The 12049-nt window shown below is 35.8% G+C and overlaps 1 protein-coding gene across 1 annotated transcript; it reads right to left on the bottom strand.

The window, feature by feature from the left end:
* Positions 1 to 3365: 3365 nt before the first annotated feature.
* LOC121425667 lies at positions 3366 to 8882 on the bottom strand. Its single transcript, XM_041621819.1, has 2 exons — positions 8710 to 8882; positions 3366 to 4414 (listed from the first exon to the last, which is right to left on the bottom strand). Exons 1-2 carry the CDS (start codon positions 8800 to 8802, stop codon positions 4046 to 4048), a joined length of 462 nt encoding a protein of 153 aa, XP_041477753.1. The 5' UTR covers positions 8803 to 8882; the 3' UTR covers positions 3366 to 4045.
* Positions 8883 to 12049: the final 3167 nt, after the last annotated feature.

Here is a 12049-nt window from a genome sequence, read left to right on the forward strand (position 1 = left end):
GCATGTTCATGACAATCAAAACCCTTTTCTCGCAAATATTGCTTAACTTTAATTCAATAATGCTATCAGATTTGGCTATAATTTTCAGTGTTTTCCTCATTTAATTTTACTCTTTACGATTATTTTCAGCATGGAGTTACCCTTCAAATCATTGCAAATAATGCCTGAATGCTCTCTCTCATTGATCATTTCATCTTCTTGACTTTCTACCATGAATCTTCTCTTCATACAATACATGAAATAAATACCAACACAAAATGAATATTTAAATAGTGTATAATACCTTTATTTTACAAAAACTTGATTATACCTAAAATGAGGTACGCATGTAATTTGGCACAACCGTTTTCATTTAGCGTTTTCTTTGGACGTACAGTACATCTGTCTTCACAATGTCGTTGCCCTAATACATGTGCATGTAAATACTTGAAAGAGTTAACAAATTTGTACAATTTTGTGGAAATCAATAGACTCCAAGAACAACTACATGAAACTATACATGACCCATTTTTGCCATACTACATGTACATTTCACAGACTTTTTGTGTGAATGTGACAGCATAACATTTACACATAACCCTTTTTGCCTGAAAATGGACCTTTTATCAATGTGCCTTTCTTTCTTTATTCATTTTGTTCAAAATTAATTTGGCTTTACATTAATTTTCCTTTCCTAACGTTATTATGGATATAAAGAATAGTATAAAAAATGTTTTTGCAAAGTGCATTTTAAAACATATATGCAACTAGTAAGCACATGTTTAGTCAAATGGTTGAAATTGTTCAAAAGAAAAGCATTACTTTTTTCATACACTTTCTGTCTTTCATTATACACAGACATAATACAGCATGTACAGTTATTATCAAAGCAAAATTGATAATCAAGGTGACTTTATTAATGTACCTCTGACTTAAAATACTATAACTTAGAACAAAACTTTCTCTGAATATATTTTTCTTCCCATATACAATACACACAACTTGTAAACTCATAAGCTAATTAAAGAAAATTATGAGTAGGGCAAGACTCATTAATGTACTAAATGTAAAGAAAATCCTCTCCGGCAGTTAGGATGCTTTGGACTTTCCATGTCAAAACAACTTTGCTATTTTAGACCTTTTTTTTACAATTTGCCCCCCCCCCCCCTTCAGGCCCCAGCCAACAATCATGTGACTGCCGCGAAAATTTGCAAGCGCATAGAACCAGATTTAAAATACAAGACTGTACAAAAACATTTTTTTAATGTTTTTTTATTACTGTTCTTAAGTATTTAATCACGCAAACAGGTATTTGAAATTAGGTATGAAATTTAAAAGTTATCTAAAGAAAAATTGCAAAAACAGAATTAAGTTTATATGAATTTTTATATTTTGTGAATTCCTTCATTTGACTTCATTTTTTATTTTTTGATGATTTTTATTGGGACTATTTTGCTATCATAAGCAGCATACATGTGTAAAAAAATAAATCCATTTAAACCAGCAAAATTAGAAATAATCTTACATGGTTTTTGATTGAAAACACAATTTGAATTGACTTTGTACACAAAATAACATTTTTGAGCAAACTTTGGGTCTGACTTGCACCTACCAAATGTTCCATCATTTTGGAAGCGTGATCCCGGCATTGCAAATTTGGTTTTAAAAGATGCGCAAGACTTCTAAGTAAAAAGTTAGCGAGCAGCATGGTCGCAAAATTTGTGGGGGCCGGGGCTCAAGAAAATAGAAATATCAATACACAAATAAGGCACAGATGTGAAGGCATTGGTAGGTTTCGTGAGCATAAGGTAACTATGGAAAAGTTTAGACTTTAGCACATGCTCAAAAAACCTACCAATTTATGAACAAACCGTTATATCATATTTTTGTAATGGTGGAATTTTTTGGCGAAAATCTTTTTTTTTTGTAACCATGCATAAGTAATTACTGACGCATGGCTATCCATGCAACTGGTAAATTTGCCATGCCTACATGTAATAAATTAGAGACTGATTTTCCGTTTAGAAAAAACGGTCTTTTTCCGTTTCTGAAAATCTGCAATTCCATTTCAACTCGATCTAAAAATGAAATTCCATTTTGTCACTGAAAATGTACACAGTAAAAACCGCGATTCTGTTTTGCAAAGTTTAATTCCATGAAGTTTTACATGAAAAGTATAAGAACTAAACAGACTTTCAGTTTTATACACTGGTAAAACGGAAAATAACTGTCATTTTTAATAGTAATTACCGACGCATGACACATTCACCAAATGTATAGTGGGCCACGCGTCCGTAATTACTTATGCATAGTTGCCATTCTATAAATATCATCTATGGATCTGCCAATGCAAAATCAGAATTATACAACACTACCCTTAATATTTTAAAATTATTACTTCTGTGACCTTTGACCTTGACTCCAAAATCTACATACAGTAATACGGGTCTTATTTCATATTTGCCACTATGGCAACCACCATCGTAACATGGCTTCACAACCAATCACAATTGAGGTTAGTATAGTGACCAGTTGCTAAAATGGCAAAGTTGCAATGATTGTAACTCTTTTTATAGGTCCCCCAATCATTGTTCTTTCCATAAACAGGCCAATTTAAGTGGATCCCTGAAACAGTTATTTTTGTGATCTACATGTATAGAGATTTTTGTCACCTATGACCTTTGACCCTGTGACCAAAAATCTAATTGGATCATTGTTTTCATGTTAAGCAATTGTGGGCCACGTTTTACGTTGGTCATTTAAAATGTTCTCTGGTTACCGCGATAATTTTGTTTTCAGGAAAAACCTTTGTGACCTTTGACTTCATGCAGTTCGTACATCTTTGGTTATCACAAGAACAAGATCTACATGTGTATGGATGGTGACCCATAAAAATATATGTACAGGCCCAAGATGGCAAAAGAGGATTCAACTACATGTAGGAGGAAGTACAAAACCATGGACTATGCAGGTCTATTATTGTGGAATAATTAGCTCGTATTCAGCGCCCTTTGCAAAAAGAAAACATTATTGGACCTTCCTAAGCATATGCATGGAATCATATACAAAATCTGCATAGTCCATCGTTTTGTACCCCCTCCTAGTTTTAAACCTTTTTCATGAACTAAAGCTGATAGTTCCAGCATTATCTATGATGGAAGGAGACATCTAAGCAAGCCTTGAAATGAGACCATCCTGTTGCATTTAATTGATGTACTAAGTATGTTCACATCTACCGCTGATTTCATACTACCACCGAACTTATCTGTGCCTTGGCAGGGAACTAAATGTATGGTGTATGATATGGTGAATGGTGCCAGGTAAACTGACTTTTCTTTTGTGAATTACTTCAGGGTTCCCAGCTTATCAAGAAAGAGAAATTCCCTGATGAAGTTTAAAAATTCCCAGATAATTATTTAAACCCATTCACAGTTTCGCATCTTTCCAATTTTTGCAGTAAAATATATGTATAAAACCCCACAATATCCAGTCATTCAATGGATTTTGCTTTGATATGCAACAAAATATAACAAGTCTGACTGACTACCGTGCTTTCAACTTTTGGGCCAATCAGAGTTCATTGATTTTTCTCTAATTTAAGGGATTTTTCCCTAAATTTAAGGAATTTTCCCCTGATTTGAGGGTTTTTTTTAAATCGAATTCCCTGATTTCCCTCATTGGCTGGGAACCCTGTACTTTCAATTTACTCTTCATCTGAATTTATATCTCATAATATAATCCTTTGTGAGCTTTATAATATGATGAGCTAATACACCAGTCAAAGAAATGGAACAAAAACTTTTCTTGTGCAAATTCTTCTTTTTTCAAAAACAAATTATGCATCTCCTTGGTTTTAGATGCATACTGTAGCCTTTTCACAATCTCAAGATGCCAAAACTAAATGGTGGAGTTTATGAGTGTTTAACTATGTTATTCAAGCAACATAAGAAAGAAATACTAGTAAGGTACTACATGTAACTCAGATGATAAATAAAATCTTTGTTAAACCCTCCATTGTCCAGTGAAGGCTCATCCTCAGACTGTCCAGAGTATTCCATGGCTCCTCTCAAGTGGTTCTCAGCTCGGTGAGGGTAGTGCTGCAACATTCTGGACACCTCTCAACGTCCATGAGATGAATGGTGTTGGGATGAGACGGGCACTGAATCCTGACCCTTCCTGCTAGCATCAGACCACACGAACAGCAGGCCACGCTGGTATGCTCCCGGTTGCAGATACAGCCTGGCACGGATGGGGTGGTATCCATTGCGATCTCCTTGGGAGACGTGCTTCGAGAACGTAGTGTCTGAAGGGCATCTGAGGTGGTCTTCCGTTGTGGTGATGATGACCATGTGTAGGATTCTGTCGGGCCTGTCTGGGTTCCTCTTGATGTTGGTTTCCTGGCTCTGTGGTAGTCGGGTATGTTGTTGTTGGTCACCTATTAACAGAGGAAGAGATAACAGTCATATATTAGGACATATAGGAAGTTTATTCTGCCACTTTAACAGTCAGATAAATGCCTTTATTATTAAGTCCACTTCAACTAAAGCAGGTATAATTCTGTGGTGAAATAATTATGGTGGCTGTATCTGCTTAAAAAAAGAAATACACCTGTACTTGAATATTTGATTTCTCTTATTTACTGTGATTTTCCCAGATGCCAGGGGGACCTTCTTTTTAGGTACTTATCTGTGATTGTTTTGATTCATGTTATTTTTTTTTATATCTATCTTTTTAACTTTATGACCCTGGGAGCAACCTCGATAGGTACATGTATTTGTCCTTTGTTGCTCCCCAACATTCTAGATATATTATATATATTTTTTTCTGTATTGTAATTTTTTTTATCTTATAATTGACGCCTGTTGCCGTGGTTATCCACGCTATTTTATTCATGAGTCCACTCTTCAAACAGTGGACTCATGAATAAAATAATGTGGATAACCATGGTAACAGGCGTCAATTTGGCGCACTGTGACAAAAGCGCGCATCAGCATTGGAATGTTTTACACAAGCGCCGATATGTGCTAAATTAAGCGTAATTTATAACAGGAAATCTTCATAAACCATGGACTCAACCATGGATTTTCAAAACCACCTTTGTGAATTTTGGGCCTTTTAGTTTAGTTGAAGGATTACAAAGAGCCATTTCAGTTCACAAAAGAAAAACTAGATATGTTCTGAACAGGAAGTATGTAAAGTCATTACTGTAATATATTGAAAACTCTGAGCAGTGATTTCATCAACTTATTCTTTATTTTCCATTTGGCTTTGATTCTGTAGGTGAATCCAGTTGGGTTGTAAATATTATGTATTCATGTTTTATGCAAACACACTTTATAGGCAGTGGTAGGATATGCATGCATGCAAATGATGCAATGCTTTAAGTTTTTAATCAAAAGAAGTAGGCCTATTGTGTGAATACTATAGTTTTGTCTCCACACATCCTATTACAGTAACTATCAGTCAACTGTCCAGAACAGGTGATTTTGCTCAAGACTTCATAAAGCAACAATGGACCATCTTCTATGGATGCTGGTTAATCCTTCTATTGTTATTTAGATTTAGATGCAAGGTTTAAGCTGGGTTCAAAGCAAAGTTCCAAGAGGCAAGTCTATTCAACATCCTGTTATTGATTTTCACTAGGTGAATGAATGAAGCGTGTTAGAGTTATCAAATACCCTTTAAAAGAAGTTTTACAAAAACCTAATAAATTTATAAATCATCTCAATCAAATGAAAGTGATAAGACCAAAAGTAACAATGCCTTAGCTGCAAGCAAATTATCATCCATTGTAAGATTTGCTTTCATTTCTAAACAGTGTCTAGATAAAAACGACCAACAAAAGCAAATTGAATTTGTTGAGGGATGGATTTACTTTATTGAAAGTAAAAAGATTGCTTCTGACAGAATGAGTGGTTTATCAACAATACCTCAACCATTGAAATGAATACCATGTTTACACAGTGACACGGCTCGGGGGTTCGACATGCGAGCCGTGCTCAACACGGCAATTTTATGCTGTGTAAACGCGATCAGTGTGATCCGCGAGCCGTGTCGAACACGGCTTTTTTGATCCGCCAAAATCGTAGGTTTCAACCCGCGAGCCGAGTCAGACTCGGCAATTTTTTCGTGTGTAAACAGAAAGCCGTGTCGAACTCTCTTGACCAGGTCACTGCGCGTGCTTTCACTTTTGGCATTGTTGTTGTTCGCACGGACAAGATTCGATTCCGGCGGTGAATTTCCCGCGTTTAATTTGTGACGTCATAATTCTTCTTCCGTTCGAGATCCGCAAGCCGTGTTGAACTCGCCTTTTTATATGTACGTATAAACGCGATCTCTGATCCCTTCTTCGCAGTGTTCAACCCGGCTCGCGGATTCAACACCCGAGCCGAGTCAATGTGTAAACACAGTAGAAATCGAAGCTATTAATTACGTTTATCTAAAAAAGGTCAACAAAGATCACACACTTTGCCTGAGAGCACCAAGTGAACAGACTTACATGTACTAATGGTATTGGAAGTCTAATTTCTTGAAGTTACCTTGAGGGCCACATCTCACTGTCTTCACAGCGAGGATGTACAGATGAGTGTGGCAGGGTTAAGGAGGCTCCTAGAGCCCATTTAAAAACCCAGTTTTGATCATTTTATCTTAAATTGCAGGAGAGTTCTTGCCTCAACTGTGGCAGTCAATTCCATTGATCAACAACCCTTTGGCTGAAGAAGTGTTTCCTTATATCCAAAATTGGGGTGCCCTTATAGGCCTAATCACAAATCCAAAGATGTTTTGAAGATTACAAGAACCTGGCGATTTGGGTTTATAATTAAACCTCTGCCTTTTCTGTCCAAAGCAGTGGAATTATGATTGGATTAGAATTGAATCAGTCATTTGTGAGTCCTGAAGAAAGGGAACTGTTATCTGCCTTTGAAATTATTCTTTTCCAGACAGAACACTGTGAAAAATCTGTAAAAACTGTAAAGTACAAAAGAAAAATAATAACATATCACAAATACAAGGTTTTAGCATCAATTGATCTAGAGCATAGATGAAACAATATTCTAGAAGTAACTTTTTTAATAACAAGGATATTTCTGCCTTCCTTAAAAAAATGTGAAATGAGAAATAAAAGTTCATTTTGAACAAGAGAACAAATTTGCCAAGGAACTCTGTGCCCTTCCCCCCCCCAAAAAAAAAAAAATAATAATAAAATTGAATCATAGTACAATACATCTTTTATATACTTGTTAATAGTTCAGTATCACATTTTTCTTTGAGTCATATTCATGCAGTCATCAATGTTTAGGAATTGAGGCCATTATTCTAATGATTGTTTTTATAGTTGGAGTTAACTCAAGGCAAATCTCCACAAATTGTCCATTTGCAAAAATTGTAAAATCTAGCATAACAAAACAATTTTTATTTCAAAAGGGGATTACAACACTCTTTAGATTGATCGGTACTGTACATGTACCTTGTTAAAGCAAAATTCAATTTTCAGTTTGATTTTAAAATTACATTTGGGCTGGATAAAGCAAGTATTAAACCGAATACTTTAATGTATTCAAGCAAATTTTTTCACAAAGAATATTTAGAGGACTTAAAATTTTATGGAATTTTCAATTTTTAACGAGTGAGAATTCAGACATAATTTTGAAAAATAGAATTATTCTAAACTTGGTGATGAAAGTTAGAGCAGAAAAAAAGCAGGAGAAAAATTGAAATAAGAAAAGATATGAAGAAATGAGTCAACACTAAAACTTCAGTAAAAAGTGCATGATCTGAAAGAAGATCTAATACAGTTGAGATTAGGGGGGGGGGAAGGGTTCATGATTTAGATCAGGGGCTGAATAGACTACTACCCAGTTGTTGTTTCTCTGGACAGTTTGTGTGTCTAGATAATAAATTTTGAACAGCCATTTCAAAACATTTTAAAATATAGACCCTATTGAAATTAGATCTAACATTAGATCTAGGTTTTCCAGTGCAATTAAATTCCAAAGACAAAAAAAAAGGTTTTACCATTTTAATTAAGTGTCCGGACACTTACATGTAGTGACATGCAGATGAGTCGGTCAATGATGTCCACCACTCACTATTTCTTTTGTTTATTATTGTTTGAATTATACAATATTTCATTTTTTACAGAATTGACAATATGGACTAACTTGACTGAACCATACAGTAATATTCCACATGTTCAGGGAGGAATTAATCATTGTTTCACTTGACAATGAGAGGAAAATTTGAATATTTCAAACGATAAAATACATAGAAATAGACGGTGAGTGAATGACATCAACAGTCTCCCCATTTGCATACCGACCAGGATGTGCATATAACTGTTTTGTGAAATTAAGCGAAACTTTGAAATGTCATGATTTCTTATTTTACATTACATCTCATTTTGATGAAATTTTTGGTGTTACACTTGTTGGATTTTTCTCTTTTTATTCAAAAAATCAAATTTATTGTTGAGGTGGACTTTAGTTTAAGTCAATAGCTCTGACCATAACCAGATTGGACTCACAATGTTTCGATACATAAAATAATAACTAACTCAAACGTTTCACAATTGCAAACTGAAACGACCCTCCCCCCACGATCCTCAGACAGGCGGGCCCATCATTGCTACCACCCGGGACTGGCCCCACCACTCACCAGTCAGCGTTTCACCAACAAGGTCAGTGTCACTGTCACTACTTTAACAGAACTATTTTATTCATTCTTTCTTACCATCATTTTCTCGTTCCCTTTAGCTCCTTGTTTCCATCCACTTCCATTATCGTTCCGTAAAGCTTCAAATCCTTGAATTGCCCTCCGTGACATGATTGAGATAAAGTTTGGAATTGTCTGTTTGTCTGATCTTCTGAAAATTTTTGAGTCACATGCGCAAATGTGGTTGTTATTGTTTTGAAACGCAGTACGCGAGATCTTCGGATCGTTAATTTTCGGATACTAGTATGGTAGTGGATCGTATTACCGAACACTTTTCATGAATTTGATCATATCAAACACATTATTCCATTAAAATTCACCAAACTTTCACCATAAATACACAAATACCTACAAAATATAAACATGCAGAAATTGTGCCGAAATTGTTTTTCATTTTTACGACATCAGCTTCCAATCGGACCCCTCTTCGCAAGTGAAATATTTTGGTCACTTGAAAAGGTATCGTATTACCGAACGTGTGTTTTCTATGGGAAAAGTTGGGAAAACAACAAAGTCACTGATGAGCTATTTTGACCATATTTTATTGTTTTGAGGATATAAAGACTTCGAAATTGTGTTTTTGATAATTTTTCATCATTTTTCTATTTAAGTTCCCTTTGGAAGGAAGTTGCAAAGGTTTGAGCCAACGAACGTAGAGGGCAGCAACACACAAGCGTGTTGCTCTAAGGAAGGTCAACTCGATACGCGCATGCAACTGAGCTGCGCGCATATTTTATTGTTCATGACAACGAAATCAAATGCCGATCCAATACAACAACAAATTAGTAGTGATCAAGAAACGAATATGAAAGAATATGACTACAACGATATCAAAGATAACATTAAAAAATATGTTGAGGGATATACATAAATATGAAAACATACTTTGATATTTAAAACTTTACAAATGCAAGTTTCAGGAAACTAAAATAATTACCAAATCGGTGATTGTTGTTATCAGCGATTTCACCAGACGGCTGAATAGGTGATTTGCGCCGAGACGATTTTGTGACCACTCGCAAAGCATTTCGGGATTGAATATGTCCCCCTTATTTTCTCTGGGCTCTTCGCTGAACCCATCATCATTCTATGCTTAAGCTACATTATGCTCCGTCGTCTGCTTAGATTTCAACCCCCTAGTCTAGCACTGGTACGTACTTGTTCTGCTAGGCGTCGATCAGCATTTATCTGCGCTGCAGTCCATATAGGCCGTGACTCATTTATTTATTTATTTATTAGAGCAGGCAGCAATGCCAATGGGTATTAAAAAAAATAATTAACGTATCTATCAGTAGTATGTTATCATTTCTTTTCAACATTTTCCCCAAAACTTATAAATTTAGAAATACATTCCAATCAGTAATAAGTGAAGTCTACATCTAACATAGATCTTGATCATGTTGATCGATAGACCAAAAGCTTGTTCAGTCTCTGTATTTTGGTTGCTCTGCTAAACTGCGCTGGCTCACTCACCGATGGAGATTAAAGTAAAATGTCAGAAATTGTTGAATAAATCCCCAGAAACGATGGTTATTCCTGTCTAGTTGATCGATAGACCCAAGTCTAGAGATCTAGAAAACTTTATTTGTCTAACTAGACTGTAGACAAATGCTTTGACCAGTCTCGATCTGTTTGTTGAAGATGTTGTTCCACACTGGATATCTAAGTAGATCTAGAATATATATAGATCTAGCACGTCTTGTTGGTATGAGTTGGTATGAGTCTATATGCAACAATAAAAAAATACTAAAATAATAATCAACTCAAAACAGACGAATTCCACATTGTCTTTATAGTATAGGACGCCTAAATATAGACCATTTGAGGGTTGGTCCATGCAAGCTAAGTTTGGTTCAATTAAGGCCAGTCTGCATGGGCTAGCCGCTAGGAGGTTATGATTTTTTAGTCCGTTAAATGCCTACAATACAGGGTAAAGTCTAGATCTAGAACTAGAAGATTATATGGTTGACAAGTTACCGTTAGGCATTAGCGTTAGGCATGAAATCTTTAAAATTCAGTCAGAAAATGCATAAAAATAAAATCACGACGAGCTCAGTCACTTTGCTCTTTCACTTTCGAAATTTATCCAAAAAAAAACGCGTTCTGCCAGCCAAGCCCAGGCCATGCAGGCCCATGAAAATTTACCAATTGCAATATGGCAAACAAATTATGTAAAAGTATTTAAACATTGATTGCACAGAATCAATGGTCAAATTAAGATATGGATGCTGTCTATCAAGTCTACTTTCTACCCAAAATCAGAAATTAAGATGGTCTAATCTATCTAGCCCCCATTTTTAGTCTAGGCCTAGATCTATAAGTATAACTAAGGTTTCTAACGCAAAATGAATGTCGATGATGGCACTCTGCAAACGATGTAACTTTTATTGCAATCAATTTCCCTCAATTGGCTGATTTTCTTAGAAATTATTGAAGAAAACCGGGGAAAATGTGAATAGGTGGCCGTTTATTCAAGCTTTAATTTGGCTTTGGAAGTTTGGTTGCTCAATGATTATCGACCTTCGACGCGACGCAGCGCCTGCATGCATGGCTGTGCAGCTCAGCGCGCAGCCAATGCAATGCATCCGATGCATGGGTTTTTTTTCGCCGTCCATAGTCTCGGACTCGAAGTTGAAATTAGACCCGGATTTCGGGGATGAAGCTTCTTCTATTAAGATTTATAGACTTAAAAGTCAAATGCAATTTAAAATTTGAAATCTGACCTTGAACAATCATCGTTGATAAACATCAGCCCTGAAGCAATTGCACTTCAAATCAGACCAGGCAAATTAGATGTCATTGTCTATGTTGCTAGAAGATCTATGACGAGTCGACTGAAGCCCCAGCGCATCATCAACGTCACTAGTTAGCTACGCGACCGGCCCAGACTCGGCGCACCCAGGCCAGAAAAATGACCTCGATTATTACGGTGGTTGTCTATGCATTTATTAGTGGTGCAGCGAAATTCAGCAGAGGAAAATAAGAGATAAGAGGGATCCTCGTCATAGACTTAATATTCCAAAATGAGAAAAAATGTCAAAATCATGATTATTTAAGCTAAATAATTTCTTTAAAATTAAAATTAATATTTTTAATATTTCTACCCAGAATAACCGATCTAATAATTGTTCATTAAAAAATATTTGAAATTAACAAATGAAAAAAAATCAACTCGACAAATTTCCGAAAAGTCCCCCTTATTTTTTAGTGTGGTCACAAAATTCGAGCGGAGTTGACCTTCCTTAGAGCAACACGCTTGTGTGTTGCTGCCCTCTACGTTCGTTGGTTTGAGCGTATTTGATTATTTTCTGACGCATATGATGCGCGCGTTCGGTAATACAAGGCCGGTCGGTAATAC

Source organism: Lytechinus variegatus, chromosome 12 (assembly GCF_018143015.1).
Source record: "Lytechinus variegatus isolate NC3 chromosome 12, Lvar_3.0, whole genome shotgun sequence".
Taxonomy (NCBI): Eukaryota; Metazoa; Echinodermata; class Echinoidea; order Temnopleuroida; family Toxopneustidae; genus Lytechinus; species Lytechinus variegatus.